At 47.5% G+C, this 25,156-nt stretch overlaps 1 protein-coding gene across 1 annotated transcript in view; it reads right to left on the bottom strand.

Moving 5' to 3' along the window:
- LOC135887689 (zinc finger protein RFP-like) overlaps window positions 1-25,156 on the bottom strand; it is a 33,772-nt gene that overhangs the window by 7,526 nt on the left and 1,090 nt on the right. Inside the window, exons 2-6 of the mRNA XM_065415415.1 lie at window positions 15,910-16,005; window positions 10,903-11,133; window positions 10,225-10,247; window positions 2,433-2,545; window positions 137-187 (exon numbers count right to left, since the gene is read on the bottom strand). Of these exons, the coding sequence (XP_065271487.1) occupies window positions 137-187; window positions 2,433-2,545; window positions 10,225-10,247; window positions 10,903-11,133; window positions 15,910-16,005 (514 nt within the window). The remainder of the gene's footprint in view (window positions 1-136; window positions 188-2,432; window positions 2,546-10,224; window positions 10,248-10,902; window positions 11,134-15,909; window positions 16,006-25,156) is intronic.

Below are 25,156 nucleotides of genomic sequence, written 5' to 3'. Positions count from 1 at the left end.
CTTCTAGCCTTCGAATCCAGGACTGTATATTGGTGAAAAACTCTCTTGTTTGAATTCAGAGACTTCTTCTAAAAATTAATACTGAGATTTTAATAAAAAATAATTGTTGTAGGAAAATATCATCATGAAAACTTACCCTCTTTCTCTGCCTTTGATATCAGAAAGCTCAGTTGATAGGGCAGGGACTCTAGAGAAAGAAAAAATCAGAAGAGAGGTGATATCTTCTTTTCTGGTAGGAAACTTAGGGCTGGATTCACAAAGAAGCTTAGACGAGGTGACGCTCAGCATCGCGACACCTAATGCGTAGGCACCTAGAAAATCAGTGTGATTCACAAAGCCTAAATCAGGTGCCAGCCTCCCTATACCATAAATGGGGAGAGAGATGTGCCTTGGGATGGGATTCACAAAATCCAGCACGCTAGGCGACTCCCTGCTTATGCCTGCCGGTGGGAAATGCCAAGGTGTGGGGTTGTGCTAAGCCCCGTCCGTCTCAGGCAGTTCGGCAATGACAGCAACTGAGTCTGGGTAGCAGTGTTGGTGCCTCCCTCTTCTTGGGATTCTCAGCTGCGAACCCTCTCTGGGTGTTAGGCTCCTGTGCCATTTTTTGCAAGAAGCCCAGGGTGTGGGAGGGGGAAGGAAACCCTCCTGCCTCATAACTTTTAGCTCCATGGTTAGAGCACTTACCTGGCCTTTGGGAGACCCCTGGTTCAAGTCAACTCTGTGCCGGACAGGGAGCAGGGATTTGAAATGGGATCTCCCATCTCTCAGGGAGTGCCCTACTCTCTGGGCTGTAGGATATTCTGATTCAGGGTCCCCTCATGCTCTCCTGTGGGAGAGGTTCCACTGGGGATAATCAATAAAGATCCATTGGGCCAGAGACAGAGAGAATCATGAGACTATCTCTGTAGCCAGGTGGCTAGAGCACCCACCTGGGAGGTCCAGAAGCCAGTCCCCCTGCTCTATTATTTATACGCTGTGGATCAGCTTCAACAGGGGAGACTGAGGGAGACCATATTAGACCCCTGTTGGAATCCCTTCTCCCCCTCTGGCAGCCAGGGGATTTGCATTGGGGGTCTCCCACATCCCAGGTGAGTACCCTAATCACAGAGCTATAGGTTATAAGGGAGCTTCTCCTTCCCTATGGCCTGTTATTTTGGGTAAGTTCCCCTACAGGGAACTTCAGTAATCCAGTAAGCGTGCTCAGAGCATGCATCAGATTAGGCCCCGTAGGTGAGTTAGGAGGAGGAACGCCTTCCATTCCCCAGTTCATGTACTGGGGCTTAGGTGTCCAGACAGCTAGACTGGGACTGCCGTGAGTGTGCACAGAGGCAGAAACACAAGCGCCTATTTTACTACAAAAATGAGGTGATGAGTGATTTTAGGCTCCTACAAGGTTTCGTTGCAGCTGAGTGGGGGCTTTGTGAATCCCAGTGGGGCCTGATGCTGGGATTTAGGTGCCTAAAATGGCAGTTAGACCCCTAAGTCCTTCTGTGAATCTAGCCCTCACCCTTTTCCTGCCTTTGGTCTCAGAGAGCAGGGTCTCTAGAGGAAGGAAGGAAGGAAGGATTGGGAAAAGGTGATTTCATGTTGTCTTGACTTTGGTAACATTCCTACTGTTAATTAATGTAACTGTGCTTGACAGAGAGAAGCTTTTGAGCTTACTCAGAGCTCTTCTTCAGCTCTGTGTAGCTTGAAAGCTTGTCTCTCTCATCAATCGGAGTTGGTCCCATAAAAGATATTACCTCACCCACCCTGTCTCTCTAATATCCTGGGACCGACACAGCTACAGCAACACTGCATGTAACAGTGCTGTAATATGGAGAGACAGACAGAAGGAAAAGAATGCAGAATGAAAGGTAGATTGGAATGGAGAGATTTTTCCAGTGAGGCCAAACTAAAGTGAAATCATCATCCCAAATATAATATCTTGCACCTCTCCATCTCCCTTCCTCCAAGGATCTCAAAGCACTGGGGGCATTCACTAACTACCACAACAGGGTAGGTTGGCCATTATTTCCCCCTTTTTAAACATGGAGAAACTTTAGGTACAGGCTCGGGGATTTTCAAAAGGGCTGAGGCCATTTGTGAACAATTCCCATTGAAAGGCAGTGAGAGATGGGTGCCTAACTCCCTTAGGTCCCTTTGAAAATCCCAGCCAGGGAGGCTAAATTCAACATTTTCTAAAACTTCTGGTGATTTCGTGTGTCTGAAATTCTGAGTGGCAAATTTTGACACCTAGTGTTGGGTCTGAGACAATCCAAGTGGAGGCCTGGAGATTTTGCATAATCCCTCAGCCCTATCCACCCCACCCACAAAGACATCTAGCTCTAACAAGTTGTGAACTAATAAGCCAGAGTCCATCTCCTTCCACAGTCACAGAAGCACATCCTCATGTATCATAACTATAGCATGAACCCAGATAACTTAATTACCTTTGAATTTCTTCAGAGACTCCTGTAAACAAACATTTCGTTGGGAAGAGACGCTAAGTCTCTTTCCCAGGTCCTTTGGCACAGCCACTGGTTTCTGAAACGACTTCTCACACCTAGATGGGGGAAAAAACATTCTCTGTTTTCTTTCTTTTCTGAGAATGAACAGGGGCGGATACTAGAGAAATTCCCCAAGACTCCATTTTGTATTCCTGGCCTCCATTTTGAATAAGCAAGATTCACTCCATCATTGGAAGCTGCAGCTCACATGGTGCTTCAAAAGTAGAGGAAAGGTCAGCTGTGGTAAACAACATAGAATTGGTGGGAAAACCAAAGTAGGGGAAAGGTCAGCAGATCATCATAAATCTGAGATAAACAATGGCTGCAGGCTAAAAATAGAACTAGCAGTGAGCATGCGTGGAATGTTTGAAATGTTGGTAGTGAGCATGTCCAGTAAAGATCTGACAGAAAGATATTAGCAATAGCATCTAGAAAGTTCTGACAGGACAGTATAAAAGGCAGCGTGTCAGTGAGCAGCAGATGGGAGTAGAGAGAAAAGTTAAGTGAAGAGTGGACGAGAGTGAAGGGGAGCAGAGAAGGAGGCCTGAAGAAGAAAGCAGCAGCAAAAGCAGAGTGTCCTCTCTAGCAGCACACCTGAAGAAGCAGCAGCAGAAGCATGCCAGTTATAATTATAGTGTAGTATTAGTGTACGTATGTGTGTGTGGGGGGAGGGGTTAAAAAGATGTGTAAGTGTGTATTGACTGTGAAAGGAATTTACTTATGTACATAGGTGCTGGAACTAAGGGTGCTGAGGATCAAGCCAGAGGGTGCTGCAGCAAGTGGTTAGAACATAAGAACGGCCCTGCTGGGTCAGACCAAAGGTCCATCTAGTATCCTGTCTTCTGACAGTGGCCAATGCCAGGTCCCCAGAAGGAATGAACAGAACAGGTAATCATCAAGTGATCCATCCTGTCGCTCATTCACAGCTTCTGGCAAACAGAGGCTAGGGACACCATTCCTGCCCATCCTGGCTAATAGCCATTTATGGACCTATCCTCCATGAATTTATCTAGTTCTTTTTTGAACACTGTTATGGTCTTGGCCTTCACAACATCCTCTGGCAAGGAGTTCCACAGGTTGACTGTGCGTTGTGTGAAGAAATACTTCCTTTTATTTGTTTTAAACCTGCTGCCTATTAATTTCATTTGGTGACCCCTAATTCTTGTGTTATGAGAAGTAGTAAACAACACTTCCTTATCTACTTTCTCTACACCAGTCATGATTTTATAGACCTCAATCATATCTCCCCTTAGCTGTCTCTTTTCCAAGCTGAAAAGTCCCAATCTTATTAATCTCTCCTCTTACGGAAGCCATTCCATACCCCTAATCATTTTTGTTGCCCTTTTCTGAACCTTTTCCAATTCCAATATATCTTTATTGAGATGGGATGACCACATCTGCAGGCAGTATTCAAGATGTGGGTGTACCATGGATTTATATAGAAGTAACATGATATTTTCTGTCCTATTTTCTATCCCTTTCTTAATTATTCCCAGCATTCTGTTCGCTTTTTTGATTGTCGCTGCACGTTGAGTGGATGTTTTCAGAGAACTATCCACAATGACTCCAAGATCTCTTTCTTAAGTGGTAACAGTTAATTTAGACCCCATCATTTTATATGTATAGTTGGTATTATGCTTTTCAATGTGCATTAGTTTGCATTTATCAACATTAAAGTTCATCTGCCATTTTGTTGCCCGGTCACCCAGTTTTGAGAGATCCTTCGGTAGCTCTTCGCAGTTTCCTGGGTCTTAATTATCTTTAGTAATTTTGTATCATCTGCAAATTTTGCCACTTCACTGTTTACCCCTTTTTCCAGATCATTTATGAATATGTTGAATAGGATTGGTCCCAGAACAGACCCCTGGGGGACACCACTATTTACTTTTCTCCATTCTGAAAATTGACCATTTATACCTACCCTTTGTTTCCCATTGTAAACCCTGTATATAGTTTGGTTCAATGGTTCTCAACACCCCCACTACAAAAATTGTTCCAACACCACTGCCTATGTAAAGTTTAAAGTATAAGAACTGCTGTCAGTGACCTGTGGCAGACTGGCCATCGTAACAGGGCGCAGCCACTATGAATAATCTCAACTGACTGTTATTGTGTTTTGGGGTGCTTTTTTACTTGCTGTAAGAGATTTGTGGTTTAGATTATTATTGTATTAGGGATTGTTGTTTGCACCAATAAAAAGGTGTCTTGTTTGGAAGGAACACTTTCTTGTGTCGATCATTCATTTATTGAAAGACTGTATCAGTGTCCTCCAGATATTTCCTTATGCACCCTGGACACCATACCCAAGGAGAACAGTTTCGTTAGTAGGTGGGTTGTTTTAAGGGAACCCTTGGTAAACCCAGGAGGGGGCAATAGGTGAGCTATTCCGGGATTCCCTAAGTCTGTTTTCAGGGAAACAGGGCTGCCGTCTAGTGGACTAGTTGTGAATCTGTAACTCGCACTGGTGAGTCAACTGGCCTCCTCAAAGGAGTATTTTAGGTGCCTAACTCCCATCTGAGGATCTAAAGAGAGTATGGGGTTCACAAGCTGCCCTCTCAGGCCTGGTCTACACTAGGCGAATTTAGCACCGTTACATCGAATTAACCCTGCACCCGTCCACACCACGAAGCTATTTAGTTCGACATAGAGGTCTCTTAAATTCGACTTCTGTACTCCTCCCCAACGAGGGGAGTAGCGCTAAATTCGACATGGCCATGTCGAATTAGGTTAGGTGTGGATGGAAATCGACGCTAATAGCTCCGGGAGCTATCCCACAGTGCACCACTCTGTTGACGCTCTGGACAGCAGTCCGAGCTCGGATGCTCTGACCAGCCACACAGGAAAAGCCCCGGGAAAATTTGAATTCCTTTTCCTGTCTGGGCAGTTTGAATCTCATTTCCTGTTTGGACATCGTGGCGAGCTCAGCAGCACTGGCAACGATGCAGAGCTCTCCAGCAGAGATGGCCATGCAATCTCAGAATAGAAAGAGGGCCCCAGCATGGACTGATCGGGAAGTCTTGGATCTCATCGCTGTGTGGGGCGATGAGTCCGTGCTTTCCGAGCTGCGCTCCAAAAGACGGAATGCAAAGATCTACGAGAAGATCTCTAAAGCCATGGCAGAGAGAGGATACAGCCGGGATGCAATGCAGTGCCGCGTGAAAATCAAGGAGCTGAGACAAGGCTACCAGAAGACCAAAGTGGCAAACGGATGCTCCGGATCCCAGCCACAGACATCCCGTTTCTACGAGGCACTGCATTCCATCCTAGGTGCGGCCGCCACCACTACCCCACCACTGACCGTGGACTCTGAGGATGGGATATTGTCAACGGCCGGTTCCTCGGACATGTTAGCGGACGGGGAAGATGAGGAAGGAGATGAGGAGGACGAGGCAGTCGACAGCGCTTACAACGCTGATTTCCCCGACAGCCAGGATCTCTTCATCACCCTTACAGAGATCCCCTACCAACCGTCCCCAGCCGTTAACCCGGACACAGAATCAGGGGAAGGATCATCCAGTAAGTGTTTTAAACATCTAAACATTTATTTTTAACAGAACAGGAATATTAACAATAACAACAATGGGTTTCTCATGATTAGTATGCCCTAGGCGCTTAACGTTTCAGTCCTGGGCAGTGCAACTATTGAAAAAAAATCTAACAATGTCCGGTTTTGCATGATTGTTCTGCCCAAGCCGCTCTACTGTTTAGTCCCTGCCAGTGCAGCTACAGTAAAATGCGGTCTATATGTCCGGGGATAGAGCTGAAATCCTCAATGGACATCTCCACGAAGCTCTCCTGGAGGTAATTGGAAAGCCTTTGCATCAGGTTCCTGGGGAGAGCGGCCTTATTGGGTCCTCTGTAATAGCAGACATTTCCGCGCCAGGAGACAAGCAAGTACTCCGGGATCATTGCCCTGCAGAGCATGGCGGCATACGGCCCTGGTCTTTGCAGGCTTTCCCGAAGCATTCTTTGTTTTTCCGTGTCTGAGATCCTCATCAGGGTGATGTCGCTCATGGTGACCTGCTTTGAATTAGGTAGGGGAATGTTAGTATTGGGACTGCTTGCCCGTTCCTTTACAGAACTGTAACCGGCGGTTTACAGCCACGCAGTGGAGGCGGGAGAGGGGCAGCATACAGGGATCTTTCCCTGGGACAGCCGCGAGGGGGTGGGACAGGGGCAGAGCTCATGCTTGCTGGATTGCTGGCAGCAGGGACTGGCATTGCTTTCAATGTGAAAGGAGGCCAGTGCAACTATTAAAGTTTTAAGCAGCCACAAGTCTACGGCTTACCATGTCGGCCTGCTACACAAATTCCGGTGTCCTGCCCCGCTTCTCTGATCTGCACTGCAAGACCCCAGGCACTGAATGCGAAGGCCGAAAATTCGACCTTGTCCTGAGTGCGCATGTGATAGGTGCTGTGCATGGTCTTCTTTACAGAGAAAGACTATGTTCTTTGTTCACAACTAAATTTATCTTTCTGAGGAATTCACTCCCTTTTTCCCATTCCCACAGCTGCGACTGTCTCCCAACCCAGCCTGGCATCACACTCCCAGAGGCTAGCGCAGATTAGGCGTAGGAAGAAGAGGACACGGGAGGACATGTTCTCGGAACTTATGGGCTGCTCCCGAGCCCAGGCAGCACAACAGACCCAGTGGAGGGAGAACTTGTCCCAAATGCACCGTTCACACATGGAACGGGAGGAGAGGTGGCGGCAGGAAGACCAGCAGGCGACTCAAACGCTGCTTGGACTAATGAGGGAGCAAACGGACACGCTCCGGCGCCTTGTGGATGTTCTGCAGGACCGGAGGCAGGAGGACAGAGCCCCGCTGCAGTCTATCTGTAACCGCCCTCCCCCGCCACCAAGTCCCATACCCCCCTCACCCAAAGTCCAAAGAAGGAGGGGCGGCAGAGTCCGTGAAAACTCTCACTCCACCCCTGCAGACTGCTCTACTACTAGAAGGCTCTCATTCCCCAAAATTTAACAAGTCCTTTCCTTCCCGCCTCACCCAAGCCCCCGTCCAAGTTTCACCCCAGTTTCATGTGTAGTTGCTAATAAAAAATACGTTTCTGTTAATTACTGTTTCCATCATGTTCTTTAGAGGAGAGTCTGTCTGAAGGGGGGGGAAGGGGGTTGGTAATTGGACAGAACAGTCACCTTTACCAGGGTACAGAGGCGGGGGCAGGTTCAGCAGCAGGGCACACACACATTGCAGTCACTAGTTACCCTGGTCATTCTGGGAGGTGGTTTTAGTGTTCTGTGGGGGGTGGGGGGTGCTCTGTGACTCTGTGGCAGGGGAGGGCAGTTACAGATCTTATGCAGCGGTCCTTATCCTGGATCACAGAGCCACGCAGCAGGGGATCTGTAACCATCCTCCCCCTGCCACAAAGTCATATAGCCCCCCCACACACAGAGTCCCGAACAGGAGGGTAGGGCAGGGTCCGTTGAAACCACCAGTCCACCACTGCGGAGCCTGTCATTCCTGGAGTTTGGAAGCGTCATTTGCATCACTACACTACACCCGCTCCCCACCACAGTCTGCGTCCCAGGTTCAACACTTTCCCACGAAAACAGTAATAAAGAAAACGGTGTTCATTAACAAAATTCAAGAGATTTTATTTTTAAACGTGTGTTGGAAGGGGGGGAACGGGGTATGTAACTGGAGAGGATACTGAACATTTAGTGGGTAAAGAAACGGGGGCAGGTTCAGCTTCTCTGTACACAAACTGAAAAGTCACTGGTTACCCTGCTCACTCAGGAACCTAGCTTTCAAAGCCTCCCGGATGCACAGCGCGTCCCGCTGGGCTCTTCTAATCGCCCGGCTGTCTGGCTGGGCGTAATCAGAAGCCAGGCTACTTGCCTCAACCTCCCACCCTGCCATAAAGGTCTCCCCCTTGCTCTCACAGAGATTTTGGAGCACACAGCAAGCTGCAATAACAATGGGGATATTGGTTTCGCTGAGATCAGAGCGAGTCAGTAAGCTTCTCCATCTCCCCTTGAGACGGCCAAAAGCACACTCCACCACCATTCTGCACTGGCTCAGCCGGTAGTTGAAGAGTTCTTTTTCAGTGTCCAGGGCGCCAGTATAGGGCTTCATGAGCCAGGGCATTAGTGGGTAGGCTGGGTCCCCGAGGATGACTATAGGCATCTCCACATCCCCAAGAGTTATTTTGTGGTCCGGGAAGTAAATACCTTCCTGCAGCCGTCTAAACAGACCTGAGTTCCTGAAAACACGAGTGTCATGAACCTTGCCCGGCCATCCGACGTTGATGTTTGTAAAACGTCCCCTATTGTCCACCAGTGCTTGCAGCACCATTGAAAAGTAGCCCTTTCGGTTGATGTACTGGCTGGCCTGGTGGTCCGGTCCCAGGATAGGGATGTGAGTTCCATCTGCCCCACCGCAGTTTGGGAATCCCATCGCGGCGAAGCCATCTATGATGGCCTGCGCGTTTCCCAGGGTCACTACCTTTGAGAGCAGTACCTCAACGATTGCGTTGGCTACTTGCATCACAACAACCCCCACGGTAGATTTGCCCACGCCAAAGTGGTTCGCGACTGACCGGTAGCTGTCTGGCGTTGCAAGCTTCCAGAGGGCTATGGCCACTCGCTTCTGGACAGTCAGGGCTACTCGCATCCGGGTGTCATTGCGCTTCAGGGCAGGGGACAGCAACTCACAAAGTTCAAGGAAAGTCCCCTTCCGCATGCGAAAGTTTCACAGCCACTGGGATTCATACCAGACCTGCAGCACTATGCGGTCCCACCAGTCCGTGCTTGTTTCCCGGGCCCAGAATCGCCGTTCCACAACATCCACATGACCCATTGCCACCGTGATGTCCTCGGCGCTGGGTCCTGTGCTTTCTGACAGGTCTGTGCTACTCTCAGACTTCAGGCCCTCACCGCAGTGCCGTAGCCTCCTCGCCTGATTTATCTGCATCTGCCTCTAGGAAAGGTGGATGATAAGCTGCGAGGCGTTGACAACGGCCACAACTGCAGCGATGGTCACAGCGGGCTTCATGCTCGCAGTGCTGTGGCGTCCGCGCTGTCACTGACCAGAAAAGTGCGCAAACTGATTTCCCGCCGGCGCTTTCAGGGAGGGAGGGCGGGAGTGACGGTTGGATGACGACAGTTACCCAAAACCACCCTCGACACATTTTTTTCCCCAGAAGGCATTGGGGGCTCGACCCAGAATTCCAATGGGCAGCGGGGACTGCGGGAACTGTGGGATAGCTGCCCACAGTGCACCGCTTCCAATGTCGACGCTTGCCCCGTTAGTGTGGACTCACAAAGTCGAATTACTGTCCTTAGTGTGGACACACACGTTCGACTTTGCAATATCGATTCCACATATTCGATTTAAGTAAAATCGAACTACTCTCGTAGTGTAGACATACCTTCAGACAGAAAGGCCTAATTCCGTGGGAAAGGATGCCCCAGTGGTTAAGGGGTTGCTGTAGGACTCTGGAAACCTAAGTTCCTCTCCTGGCTCTCCCACAGACTCCCTGTGTGACCTTGGGCAAGTCACCTAAAGGTGCCTACGGGGATTTTCAAAAGCACCTAACCAAGCTAGGCTCCCATCTGGCTCTGATTGCAATGGGAGGTGCCTATCTTGCTTAGCTGCTTTGGAAAATCCCACTAAGCGCCTGTCTACACCTCAGGTGTCTAAATACCCTTCAAAATCTGACCCCTGGCATCCAATCCCCTTCCAGCATTGTGAGGAGGAGTGGGAATGAGCTACGTACCTGCTCCAGGTGCTTTTGATGTCCTAGAAGAAAGAGAGAGAAAATAGAGCTCAGTCCCATGTGCCACAAATTGCCCTCTTGTCCCTAGTTGAGCTCCAGATGCAGTTATCTGTAGTTAGCAATTTTAAAAGTCCATTTACATACTTACATGGAATGTGGCCCCTAAGCATGCACCCATAATTATGGGTTTTCTTCTTCTAAATTCTATTTTGCCTGTGCTAATGGCACTTGCTCAAACAGACTAATCAGACACATGAATCCTTGACTTGCACACGCGATTGCTTTTTACGGAGTGATTGCCTTTCTCAAGCTAAAAGCTCCATGTACACAATTCTGGTCATCAATTCAGGAAGCCAGATTAATTCCCATTTTTTAATAGGCCCTAAAACGAGCTTTACTTTCCTAATCTCCCACTTCCTATAAACGGTGCCCTTTATTGTTTCCATATGATATATCAAAAAGACCTGAGACATCTGCTTTTAAAACAGCAAAACTCTGTTTTTCACACTGGAAATATTAGAAATGTCAAAATTTGTTTTCCGTGGCTGTGCTAAAGGACACGCTGACAGTCTCCATTGTGGAGTGGGAGCTCTCCAAGAATTTAATAAACTCCAAAGTTAATCAAGCTGAATCTCTCCCTTCCCTTTGCAGGGATCTGGGTGTCTCTAACTATCTCACCTGCAGGAATTCACTTGTTGGCTGCTGACACTTCTTTTCTATCTCACTGATCAAGTCACTCAGACGAGAAATCTCCTCAGACAGTTTGGTGACATTTTCATCCAGCATCTTCACAGTCTCCTTGTCAAGCTCTTCCAGCCGGGCCAGCAGAAGTCGCTCTTGTGCCTCCAGAAAGAGTCGCAGTTGCTCAAATTCAGACACAATCTTCTGCCTCTCAGCTTCTATCTTTCCCTGTAATGAAGAGAAACAAACCGGGAAAGGACAGGTCAGGGACATGGAGAGAGTCTGAGGACAGTTCTTAGAGCCCTCTTTTCATTTCAACCTACTAAGAACATACAGTTGAGATTTCAGGAGAACATGCCTGTTGATACTAGAGGGAAGATTTTCTGATAGTCTCTCAGCTGGCCTGAATGAATAACATGTTCAGAAGTACCTTTGTGACATAGGAGTCCAATTCCCACTCTCAAAGGTCACTTTTGGTGCTTAGGAGCCTAAGTTTCTTTGAAAGTGACTTTTGAAAATAGGATTCAGGATGAATTTTTCAGAAGCAGGAAAATCATTTTGGAGTTTAAACCCATTTAAAATGTATAAGGACCTGCTTTTTCAAGATATTTAAGTGTCTAAAGATGCAGATAGGCCCCTAGATGGATTTTCAATATCACTTAGGTGCCTAACTCACTTTGATTACAGAGGACATTAGGTGCCTAACCTATGTAGTTGCTTTCGAAAATCTCACCTCTCTGCATTTTTAAGCATCTAAATACCTTTGATAATCTGGTCCTTAGCTACTTGCAAAATTGTTAGCCTTAGGCTCTGAAATCATTTAGGCACTTTTGAAAATGTTACCCAATATCTCTAAATGATGAGTTTTCAGGTATGAGTTGCTTAGTATATTTTGTTTATCATCTCCAGCTCTTACACGTTTCATCCAGCATTTTGTTAATTACATTGTCCCAGAGGAAACCAGTCATGTCTGGTGGTTATAGATGGGGATTCGGGGGAGGATTTCAAAGGTACAAAATAGCCGTTAGGTGCCTAAGTCCTATTGAAAGTCAGTGTGAATTAGGCACCTAATCCCCATATTTGGCTTTGAAAATCAACCCTGATATCACTGTTGTAGCTGAATTTGGACCCACTGATGTTTGGGGAATAAGATCAATGCTTTGAGTTGAAACTGGAAGCCAATGGAGGAATCAGACCAAAGGGATGATAAACACAGACAAACATGATCTCACCCTGTAAGGCAGGGGTGGGCAAACATTTTGGCCCGAGGGCCACATCGGGGAATAGAAATTGTATGGCGGGCCATGAATGCTCACAAAATTGGGGTTGGGGTGCGGGAGGGGGTGCGGGCTCTGGGGTGGGGCCGAGGGGTTCGGAGAGCAGGAGGGGGATCAGGGCTGGGGCAGGGGTGTGGGAAGGGGTACAAGTTCTGGCTGGGAGTGCGGGCTCTGGGGTGGGGCTGGGGATGAGAGATTTGGGGTACAGGGGGGTGCTTTGGGCTGGGATTGAGGGGTTTGGAGAGCGGGAGGGGGATCACGGCTGGGGCAGGGCGTTGGGGTGTGGGGTAGGGTGACCAGATGTCCAGGGACAGTCCTGATTTTTGGGTCTTTTTCTTATATAGGCTCCTATTACCCCCCCACCCCATCCCAATTTTTCACATTTGCTGTCTGGTCACCCTAGTGTGGGGAGAGGCTCAGGGGGTGCAGGTTCCGAGCAGCACTTACCTCAAGCAGCTCCTGGAAGCAGTGGGATGTCCCTTCTCCAGCTCCTATGCGGAGGCGCGGCCAGGTGACTCTGCACGCTGCCCCATCTGCAGGCACTGCCCCTGTAGCTCCCATTGGAGTGCATAGGAGCCGTAGCGGGGCCATGCTGCGGCTTCCGGGAGCCCCATGGTGCGGCCCCCGAAACAGCATGCCAGCTGGAGCGCAGCCGAGCTGAGTGGTGGGGCCCCTGATCCAGCGCCCCAGCCAGAGTGGGGCTGAGCCGCACGGTGCGGCTTGCGGGCCAGCTTAAAACAGCTTGCGGGCCGTAGTTTGCCCACCCCTGCTATAAGGGTATGTCTACAATAGGCAAAGCACTTGAGGCTATCTGGGGGTTATCTAATACATTATAGCTAACCTTGACTTTGCTCCTAGTCAGCACCTTTTACCTCAGTTTAAAGGGGCAAAGTGAACCCTAAACATCACACTAGGTTCAAATAAAGATAAGTTTAAAATGTTTGCATGCCAGGGGTTTGCACCAGTATAAAAAGACTAGGGCTGTCAAACGATTAAAAAATTTAATCGCGATTAATCCCACAATTAAAAACATTAATACCAATTAATCGCACGATTAATCACGCTGTTAAATAATAACAGAATACCATTTATTTAAATATTTTTGGATGTTTTCTACATTTTCAAATATATTGATTTCAGTTACAACATAGAATAGAAAGTGTACAGTGCTCACTTTATATTTATTTTTGATTACAAATATTTGCACAGTAAAAACCAAAAGAAATAGTATTTTTCAATTCCCCCATTACAAGTACTGTAGTGCAATCTCTTTATCATAAAGTTGAACTTACAAATGTAGAATTATGTACAAAAATAACTGCATTCAAAAACAAAACAATGTAAAACTTTAGTGCCTACAAGTCCACTCAGTCCTACTTCGTGTTCAGCCAATCGCTCAGACAAACAAGTGTATTCACATTTGCGTGAGATAATGCTGCCCGCTTCTTGTTTACAATGTCACCTGAAAGTCAGAACAGGCGTTTGCATGGCACTGTTGTATCTAGCATCACAAGAAATGTATGTGCCAGATGCACTGAAGATTCATATGTCCCATCATGCTTTAACGACCATTCCAGAGGACTTGTGTCCATGGTGATGATGGGTTCTGCTCGATAATGATCGAAAGCAGTACAGACCGATGCATGTTCATTTTCATCATCTGAGTCAGATGCCACCAGCAGAAGGTTGATTTTCTTTTTTGATGGTTCAGGTTCTGTAGTTTCCGCATCAGAGTGTTGTTCTTTTTAGACTTCTGAAAGCATGATCCACACCTCATCCCTCTCAGATTTTGTGCCAGAGGCACTTCAGATTCTTAAACCTTGGGTCAAATGCTGTATCTTTAGAAATTTCACATTGGTAACTTCTTTGTGTTTTGTCAAATCTGCAGTGGAAGTGTTCTTAAAATGAACAACATGTGCTGGGTCATCATCCAAGATGGCTATAACATGAAATATATGGCAGAATGCGGGTAAAACAGAACAGAAGACATACAATTCTCTCCCAAGGAGTTCAGTCACAAATTTAATTAATGCATTATTTTTTTAATGAGCATCATCAGTATGGAAGCATGTTTTCTGGAATGGTGGCCAAAGCATGAAGAGGCATAAAAATGTTTAGCATATCTGGCACATAAATACCTTGCAATGCCGGCTACAAAAGTTCCATGTGAACACCTGTTCTCACTGTCAGGTGACATTGTAAATAAGAAGTGGGCAGCATTATCTCCCGAAAATGTAAACAAACTTGTTTGTCTTAGCGATTGGCTGAACAAGAAGTAGGACTGAGTGGACTTCTGGGCTCTAAAGTTTTACATTGTTTTGTTTATGAGTGCAGTTATGTAACCAAAAAAACTACATTTGTAAGTTTCACTTTCACGATAAAGAGATTGCACTACAGTACTTGTATAAGGTGACTTGAAAAATATTATTTCTTTTATCATTTTTACAGTGCCAACTTTTGTAATAAAAAAGAATATAAAGTGAGCACTGTACACTTTGTTTTCTGTGTTGCAATTGAAATTAATATATTTGAAAATGTAGAAAAACATCCAAAAATATTTAATAAATTTCAATTGGTAATCTATTGTTTAACGGTGTGATTAAAGCTGCGATTAATTGCGATTAATTTTTTAAATCGTGATTAATTTTTTTTAGTTAATCACATGAGTTAACTGCGATTAATAGACAGTCCTAATAAAGACATTACATTAAAAATTGATTTAAGGTACGTCTGCACTGCACAAATCTCAACTGCCAGATCAGAATCTGTCAGTAGCAACCCTATGGAGCAACGAGTGGTTGGCTAAAGATGTTTCGAATGGTTTCCTTGTCACTGATCCAACTGTTCGACCACCTGAATTTGACCTGCCACATTACCTTTGGACTCTGCTGAACAGGTTCCGAACTGCCAAGGAATATGCACAGCCAACCTCTACACATGGGGTCTGTGCGGCAACCCGCTTTGTCACTGTGGCCTCCCTCAGTCAATGGCACATGTTGTCAACGAGTGTCAACTGACTAGATTTCATGGTGGCCTTAGGGCCCCTACATTGTGCTGATGAAGCTGCTGGTGGGTGTCTTGGAAGCACTGCAAAAGAAGAAGACTGCACAAATGTTATGGTGTTGTGTAGAGCACATACACTACACACCTGCCCCCCACCGCCCGCCAGCAGTGTTGACAGTGAGGCATTGCTTAAGCAAGTAGAGAGGAGACAAGCCTGAACCCTATGGGTATATGCCCTACATGTCTCTCTACATGCCCAAACAATACCTCCCCCAGCTACACTCTTATTTTTAGCAGTGTAGTGTCCCGCTGCCTCCCCAGTGCTGGAGCCTTTCTTCACCGCATGGAGCTGACAGAGCCTTTCCCCGCTGCCTCCCCACTGCTGGTGCCTTTGGCAGGGAAAAGCTCTGGCAGCAGTGACAGTCTCCAGCAGTGGGGAAAGGCTGCAGCAGCTCTCTGTGGCAGGGAAAGCTCTGGCAGCTCCACTGCCTCCCTCTGCTGAAGCCTTTTATTCATGCGTGTGGACAGTGTGGACAGAGCCTGCTTTTCAATGGGGTGTGTAGCTACGCATACCCTATAAGCCGCCCCCAGCGGTGTGCAGTGTAGATGTAGCCGTAGCTAAATCAGAGCAATGCTGTGTATGGACAAGGGCTGACACTCTCCTACAGAGAGAAATACCGACCCTGATGGATGCGACTGCTGGATCATAACAATGGGGACCTACCAGATATTCCTGGCTTTGCTTCTCTCCATCCTGTCTCCACTCCAAAAGTTCTTCTCTCTCTTTCTTCAGAGTGTTCAATCGGGTTTGAATTTGTCCCTGTGGCAAGGAAAACAATTGGGGGGTAGGAGGGTCAGGTGGCTCATAGATATATTTATATACATTGCAGCACAGATTTCATGATATGAGGCTGGGATTTTCAAAGAAGCCTCATGGAGTTGGGCTCTCAACTTCCGTTGACTTTCCATCTCCCTCTTGGGCTGGTCAGCACCAGGCTGCCCCACAGACAGGACTCCTGGCAATATCACAATTGCCTCTTGAGAGGTGGGAAATTCCTGTTCAAATCCCTTCTCCTCATCAGGCAGAGGGAGAACTTGAACTGGAGTCTCCCACATGCCAGGTGAGTGCCCTACTCCCTGGGCTAATGTTTATGAAGAAGGTCTGCTGCCTCCTTCCTGGCTGTTTTGTGTGTGACACAGGCGCAGAACTCCATCTTGCCAGAAGCAGCGTAGGCGTCTAAGCCACCTGACCCCAGGAGAGGGGATCCAAGGTGTGGCTCACAAGCTTTCCTACACCAAACGCTGAGGGGGCGGGACTTAGAACACACCCTTCTCATCACCATCTCCCACTGGCTAGCTTAGTGACTCCCGACCTAGCATGCATTGTATAGGGAGCCCAGGTGCCTAACTCATATTTGTTGGTCCAAACAATACCATAGTATCTCTATGGATAGAAATTCCATGCTTGAACAGTAAGAGTTTAGCAGTAAGAATATACTACCGACCACCTGACCGGGATGGTTATAGTGATGGTGAAATTCTCAGGGAAATTAGAGAGGCTACAAAAACAGAAAACCCAGTAACAATGAGGGATTTAAGCTATCCCCATATTGACTGGGTATATGTCACCTCTGGACAGGATGAAGAGATAAAATTTCTAATCACCATTAATGATGGCCTCTTGAAGCAGCTAGTCCTGGAACCCACAAGGGAAGAGGCAGTTCTTGATTTAGTCTTTAAATCATGATTTAAGGGGACCTGAACTGTTTAGTGACCTAGCTGGAGAGCTGGGACCAGAAAGGCCAGAGAGGGCAAAGACTCTCCAGGGAGGAAGCCCTGGCGGCACTGCTGCACATCAGAGCAAGGGGCAATACTTGAGCAAGCCCAGAAGAGGCTGACAATAACTGAGGGTAATGTGATAGGGCCAGTGAACAGTTTGAGACCTGAGCCCGAGCCCAAGGCAGGGCTGCAGGCAGACACCAAACAGGGTACTGCAATACCCCCTGTTGGACTACCTAAGGCCCAAAGCCCAGGGAGGACTGCAGGAACAGAGACACCAACTGAGGGGTGCTGTGATAGGCCCCTATTGAACCGTGTACCCGGTAGGGGATTGTTTGAGAGAGTGCAGGCACACACACTCGGCCAGAAGGAGGAGCTCACGAAAGATGAGTGAGCCCTGTTACAGGCGGAAATTCCCAAGAAGCCCACCATAGTAACATTTAACTTCAAAGAGGGGAACAACACAAAAATGAGGAAGCTGGTTATATGGAAATTAAAAGGAATAGTCACAAGAGTGAAGTGCCTGCCAGCTGCATGGAAACTATTTAAAACACCATACTATAAATTAAAAAAAAAAAAGTAAGAGGGCCAAAAAAAATAAATGCCACCATGGCTAAAGAACAGAGAAAAAAAGAGGTGATTAGCAGCAAAAAGGCATCCTTTAAAAATTGGAAGTCAAATCCTAGTGAGGAAACAGAAAGGAGCATAAACTCTGGCAAGTCAAGTGTAAAAGTATAATTAGGCAGGCCAAAAAAATTTTTGAATAGCAACCAGCAAAAAAACACAAAACTAACAGCATTTTCTTTTTATTTTAATTTAAGGACATCAAAAGCAGGAAGCCTGTCAAACAGTCAGTGGGGCCTGTGGACAATCTAGGTGCTAAAGGAGCACTCAATGAAGACAAGGATTAGTCCTGGGTCCGGTTCTGTTCAATATCTTCATCAATGATTTAGATAATGGCATAGAGAGTACACTTATAAAGTTTGTGGACGATACTAAGCTGGGAGGGGCTGCAAGTGCTTTGGAGGATAGGATTAAAATTCAAAATGATCTGGACAAACTAGAGAAATGGTCTGAAGTAACTAGGATGAAATTCAATAAGGACAAATGCAAGGTACTTCATTTAGTAAGGAACAATCAATTGCACACATACAAAATGGGAAATGACTGCCTAGGAAGGAGTACTGCGGAAAAGGATCTGGGGGTCATAGTGGAGTACAAGCTAAATATGAGTCAACAGTGTAATGCTGTTGCAAAAAAAGCAAACATCATTCTGGGATGTATTAGCAGGAGTGTTGTAAGCAAGACACGAGAAGTAATTCTTCCACTCTACTCCGTGCTGATTAGGCCTCAACTAGAGTATTGTGTCCAGTTCTGGGTGCCACATATCAGGAAGGACGTGGACAAATTGGAGAGAGTCCAGAAAGGAGCGACAAAAATGATTAAAGGTCTAGAAAACATGACCTATGAGGAAAAATTGGATTTGTTTAGTCTGGAGAAGAGAAGACTGAGAGAGGACATGATGACAGTTTTCAAGTATGTAAAAGGTTGTTACAAGGAGGAGGAAGAAAAAATGTTCCTAACCTCTGAGGGTAGGACAAGAAGCAATAGGCTTAAATTGCAGCAAGGGAGGTTTAGGTTGGGCATTAGGAAAAAATTCCTAACTCTCAGGGTGGCTAAGCACTGGAATAAATTTCCTAGGGAGGTCGTGGAGTCTCCATCACTGGAGATTTTTAAGAGCAGGTTAGACAAACACCTGTCAGGGATAGTCTAGATCAGGGGTCGGCAACCTCTGGCACGCGGCTCGCCAGGGTAAGCACCCTGGCAGGTCGGGCCAGTTTGTTTTCCTGCCGCGTCCGCAGGTTCGGCCAATCGCAGCTCCCACTGGCTGCGGTTCCCCGCTCCAGGCCAGTGGGGGCTGCAGGAAGCGGCGCAAGCTGAGGGATGTGCTGGCTGCGGCTTCCCGCTGCCCCCATTGGCCTGGAGCGGCGAACCGCAGCCAGTGGGAGCCGCGATCGGACGAACCTGCGGACGCGGCAGGTAAACAAACTGGCCCGGTCCACCAGGGTGCTTACTCTGGCGAGCCGCGTGCCAGAGGTTGCCAACCCCTGGTCTAGATAATACTTAGTCCTGCCATGAGCGGAGGGGACTGGACTAGATGACCTCTTGAGGTCCCTTTCAGTTCTATGATTCTATAAGGCCATTGCAGAGATGCTACATTAATTCTTTGTATCGGTCTTCGCTGCAGAGGATGCGAGGAAGATTCCCACACCTCAGCCATTCTTTTTAGGTGACAATCTGAAGAATTGTTTCAGATTGAGGTGTCATTAGAGGAGGTTTTGGAACAAACTAATAAACTAAACAGTAATAAGTCACCAGGACCAGATGGTATTCACCCAAGAGTTCTGAAGGAATTCAAATATGAAATTGCAGAACTACTAAGCACCATATGTAACCTATTGCTTAAATCAGCCTTTGTACCAGATTACTGGAGGTTTATAGCTAATGCAAAGCCAATATTTAAAAAAAAGTCTCCAGAGGCAACCCTGGCAATACAGGACTGTAAGCCTAACTTCCGTATCAGGTAAATTGTTTGAAACGATAATGGAGAACAGAATTGTCAGATAAGGCAACGTCTTTTTTTAAGGGAAATCATGCCACCAATCTACTAGGATTCATTGTGAAGGTGTCAAGAAGCATGTGGACAAAGGGTGATCCAGTTGATACACCGTACCTGAACTCTCAGAAAGCCTTTGACAAGGTCCAACACTAAAGGCTTCTAAGAAAACTAAGCAGTCATGGGATAAGAGGGAAGGTTCTCTTATGGATCAGTAACTGGTTAATAGATAAGAAAAAAAAGGTAGGAATAAATGGTCAGTTTTCACAATGGAGAGAGGTAAATAACAGGGTCCCCCAAAGATCAATACTGGGACTGGCGCTGTTCAACATATTCATAAGTGATTGGGAAAAGGGAGTAAACAGTGAGTAAAAATCTGCAGACAATACAAAATTACTCAAGATAATTAAGTCCAATGCAGACTGCAAAGAGTTCCAAGGAGATCTCACTAAACTGGGTGATGGGACAACCAAATGGCAGATGAAATTGAATGTTAATTGCAAAGTACGGTAACTCCTCACTTAACGTTGTAGTTATGTTCCTGAAAAATGCAACTTTAAGTGAAACGATGTTAAACAAATCCAATTTTCCCATAAGATTTAATGTAAATGCGGGGGGTTAGGTTCCAAGGAAATTTTGTTGGGGCAGACAAAAGGCATTATATACTTTATATACTTTACAGTACAGTGGTGGGGAGGTGCCCTTGGCTTACCCCACACAGGCACAGCCCGCTACAGACAACGAGGCAGGCAAGGACACTAGGAAGCACCTTGCACAGCAGCAGCTTTCCCCCAGAAGAACAGGTGCTGACTTTGCCGGGGGATGCTCCAGGCCTGCCTCTTCCCATCCCCACTCCACTCCAGGCCCGCCTCTTCCCACCCCCACTCCACCTCCTCCCCAGAGCATGCTGCGTCCCCGCTCCTCCCCCTTCCTCCCAGCACTTCCCTGCCGCCAAACAGCTGTTTGGCAGCACTTAGGACTTTCTGGGAGGGAGGGGAGGAGCGGAGACGCAGCACTTCCCTGCTCCTCCCCCTCCCATCAGTGGCGGATTTAGAGTTAGTGGGTCCCTGTGCTCAGCTTCATTTTTTGGGGTCCCCCCATGGGGGGAACATTCTTTCTTCTCTCCCTCCCCCCCGTTTTTCATTCTTTTTTTCTCCATTCTCCTCCTCAGGAGGGGCTCAGGGCTGGGGGTGCAGGGGCTGGGAGGGAGTTAGGGTGTGGGAGGGCGCTCAGGGTGGGGGTGTGGGTGGGGTCTGGGAGGGAGTTAGGGTGCAGGAGGGCGCTCAGGGTGGGGGTGCGGGGTCTGGGAGGGAGTTAGGGTGTGGGTGCGGGTCTGAGAGGGAGTTAGGGTGTGGGAGGGCGCTCAGGGTGGGGGTTCAGGAGAAGGCTCAGGGCTGGGGCAGGCAGGAGGTGCAGAGCACTTACCTGGGGCAGCTCCTGTTTGGTGCAGGGTGTGAATAGGTGGCTCTGCGCAGTGTGGCACCACCTCCATGGCCGCGATTCTGGGAGCTACGATTCTGGGAGCTGCCCACCCACCTGGCAGGCAGGGCCACCCGGAACGCAGGGGCTTTAGGGGCCCCGGGGCCCTGGCCTGCAGCTCTAAAGCCCCTTTCAGAATGCGGCCCTGTGAGCATGGGCCGGAGGACTTTCCCCTTTGAAGGGGAAAGCGCCACTTCTCTCCGGCCGCTGGCTGCGCGGCTGCCCCTGCTCCTCCTGAGTCCTCCGGCCCGTACTCGCAGGGCCACATTCTGAAAGGGGCTTTAGAGCTGCAGGCCAGGGCCCCGGGACCCCGTTAGCCCAGGGCCCTGCAGCCCCTAAAGCCCCTGCGTTCTGGGCGGCCCTGCCTGCCGGGGGACTGGGGGGAAGCAGCTTCCCCGCTCGCTCTCTCCCTCCCTCCCAGAAAGTCCTAAGCGCCTTTGGCTGTTTGGCGGTGGGGGAAGCGCTGGGAGGGAGGGGGAGGAGACGGAGAAGAGGAACTTGTGCAATGCTCCTGTCAAGGCTGTATCCCCACTTTGAACTTTAGGGTACAAGTGTGGGGGCCTGCATGAGGACTTCTAAGCTTAACTACCAGCTTAGTTCTGGTCCGCTGCCACCATTCCCTTCCCTGGAAAGCTTTGAGAAACCTTTCACCAATTCCCTGGTGAATACAGATCCAAATCCCTTGGATCTTAAAACAAGGAGAAATTGACCCTTCCCCCCTCCTTCCTTTCACCAACTCCTGGTGAATATAGATCCAAACCCCTTGGATCTTAAAACAAGGAGAAATTGACCCTTCCCCCCACTCCTTCCTTTCACCAACTCCTGGTGAATACAGATCCAACTCCCTTGGATCTAAAAACAAGGAAAAATCAATCAGGTTCTTAAAAAGAAGGCTTTTAATTAAAGAAAAAGGTAAAAATCATCTCTGTAAAATCAGTATGGAAAATAACTTTACAGGGTAATCAAACTTAAAGAGCTCAGAGGACCCCCCTCTAGCCCAGGTTCAAAGTATAGCAAACAAAGATAAACACTCTAGTAAAAGGTACATTTACAAGTTGAGAAAACAAAGTAAAACTAAGACGCCTTGCCTGGCTTTTTACTTACAAGTTTGAAATAGGAGAGACTTGTTTAGAAAGATGGGGAGAACCTGGATTGATGTCTGGTCCCTCTCAGTCCCAAGAGCGAACAACCCCTTAAACAAAGAGCACACACAAAAGCCTTTCCCCCCCCAAGATTTGAAAGTATCTTGTCCCCTTATTGGTCCTTGGGGTCAGGTGTCAGCCAGGTTACCCGAGCTTCTTAACCCTTTACAGGTAAAAGGATTTGGAGTCTCTGGCTAGGAGGGATTCCATAGCACTGTACACAGGAGAGCTGTCACCCTTCCCTTTATAGTTATGACAGGGCCCTAAGCTGGAACCCAGTGGAGGGGGCAGGGCTGGGTTCCCCTACCAGCCCCCTGATGGACCTGAGAACAGAGAGGATATCCCTTTATAGTTATGACAGCTCCCTTGTAAAGTCAGCCAAACAACGTTATAAGGGAGCATTGCACAACTTTAAACGAGCATGTTCCCTAATGGAGCAGCGACATAACTTCGAAACAACATTAAGCGGGAGGACGTTAAGTGAGGAGTTACTGTAATGCACAGTGGAAAACCTAATCCCAACTATACATAGAAAATGATGGGGTCTAAATTAGCTGTTACCACCCAAGAAAGAGCTCTTGGGGTCATCTCTGAAAACATCTACTCAATGTGCAGCTGCAGTCACAAAAGCTAACAGAATTTTAAGAACCATTAGGAAAGAGATAGGTAGTAAGACAGACAGTATCATAATGCCATTATATAAATCCATGGTTCTCTCACACCTTAAATACTGCATGCACTTCTGTTGGTACCATTTAAAAAAAGATATATTAGAATTGGAAAAGGTACAGAGAAAGGCAACAAAAATCATGAGGGTATGGAACAGCTTTGAGATTGAGATTAAAAAGACTGGGAGTGTTCAGGTTGGAAAAAAGACAACTTGGATTGTGGGGGGGGGGGGAGTGTGATAAAGGTCTATAAAATCAAGAATGCGAAAATGAATAGGGAAGTTTTTTTACTCCTTCATATAACACAGGAACCAGGGGAAATAAATAGGTAGCAGGCTTAAAACAAACAAAAGGAAGTACTTCTTCACACAATCAACTCCTGGAACTCATTGCCAGCGGATGTTGTGATTTGAAGGCCAAAAGTATAACTGGTTCAGAAAAGAAATAGATAAGTTCATGGAGGATAGATCCATCAATGGCTATTAGCCAAGATGGTCAGGGACACAACCCCATGCTCCAGGTGTCCCTAAACTTCTGACTGCCAGATGCTAGGACCGGACAACCGGGGATGGATCATTCAATAATTGCCTGGTTCTCTTCATTCCCCCTGAAGCATCTGGTACTGGCCACTGTCAGAAGACATGATACTGTGCTAGATGGACCATTGGTTTCACCCATTACAGCCATTTTTTATGTTCTTAGTGATTTTCTAGGTGCCTAAAAGTTAGGCATTGCAATGCTGAGCATCACAACACACAAGTCCCTTTGGAGATTCGGGCCTAAGTCTTCTTTGAAAATGGGACTTAGGCTCTTAAGTCAGTTGGTGCATTTGAAAATTTGCTCGTAAGATCTTCTGTAATTCACCAGGGTGAGGTGTTGCAGAGCCACACAGAGAATTTTAAAGCACAGCTCCCATTCATTTCAATGGCAGCTGGGCATCTCAGTCCCCAGTCTCAGCCCTGCATTCCTTCTGTTCTGTATGTGTCATGCAGCCAGGGAACAGAGAGGTCTTGGGGGCACCAGACCTGATGTAGAGGCTTAGGAACTCTGGCTAGAGAGCTTTGTCCTCAGCAAATCCTCCAAGTGCTGCTGGGCAATGGGTTGAAGTAGTATCCATTTTGCAGCAGTGTAGGGTAGGGTGTCCTGCTCCCATGCAATGACAGGGAAAACTATATGAGGAGATCTGGATGTCAGAGACTTAAAGCTGAGCAACTTAAAGAGAAGGGAGTTTAGGTAAGAGTGTTTAAAACACTTTTTTTTAAAAGTGTGTATTAAACTCTGGTGCCTAATGAACTCTTGGGAGAAAGGGACTCCTCATTAAAAATTCAACACACTTGTAATATTGCAAGGTTCCTAAAGATTTGTGCTTGATTGTTTGGTATGGGGGAAAGGGCTTGTTCTCACTTCCGAGGTGACTCAACGTGGTCAGGGAATCAGTCTTTATTTCCCTTTAATCTTACTGTGGCATTAATATAGTCCACTTTGTCCTTAAAGCTAAAGTGGCTTACAGCACAGCAGGTTCTGTCCACAGTGGATTGCTCAGTCCAACAGGCTTTTTAAGGTTCCAATCCACTTGGACTTCATGGGCCCTAAAAAGTTGCATCAAGTTTGTGGTACAAATGGATGGATAAACCCAAAGAAAAAGTCCAAAGCATGCTCTGTTTCAGGAGCAGCAAAGTGACCGTCCTTCAGCAAACCAGGGAAAACAGGATTTCATCAGCCTGATTTTTCCTCAAAGACAAAGTTAAGCAGATTAATCTTTTTTTTAAAAAACAAAAACCTTTCAGTGCATCTTACGCTTCAGAAAGTAGCTAAACACCAGCTCTGTGGAAACTCCAGTCTATATCTGTGCTGAGATGTTTATAATCAGGGCCGCCCAGAGGATTCAGGGGGCCTGAGGCAAAGCGGGGGAGCAGACCGAAAAAAAGGCGCCACCCGCTGCGGCGCTTGTGCTTATCGGGCGGTGCTCTGAGTCTGCGGTGGCGGGTCCTTCACTCGCTCCGCATCTTCGGCAGCACTGAAGGGCCCCCCGCCACCGAAATGCCGCCGAAGACCCGGAGCAACTGAAGGGTCCCCCGCCGCCTAAGTGCCGCCCTAGACCCGGACCGCCGCTGGGTGAGGCGCCTCTAGCCAGGAAAGGGATTCTCGGCCAGGGCTTGCAGGGCCCCTGTGGGGCCCGGGGCAAATTGCCCCACTTGCCCCCCCCCTCTGGGCGGCCCTGTTTATAATGTACTTGTAGAGAACTGCACAAGAAGTGTGATGAGAGGCTGTGTGGTCTAGGGACTA

The sequence above is a fragment of the Emys orbicularis genome, chromosome 13, assembly GCF_028017835.1.
Source record: "Emys orbicularis isolate rEmyOrb1 chromosome 13, rEmyOrb1.hap1, whole genome shotgun sequence".
Lineage (NCBI taxonomy): Eukaryota > Metazoa > Chordata > Testudines > Emydidae > Emys > Emys orbicularis.
The sequence above is the reverse complement of the archived record's forward strand: the minus strand, read 5'-3'. Positions and strand labels throughout refer to the sequence as shown.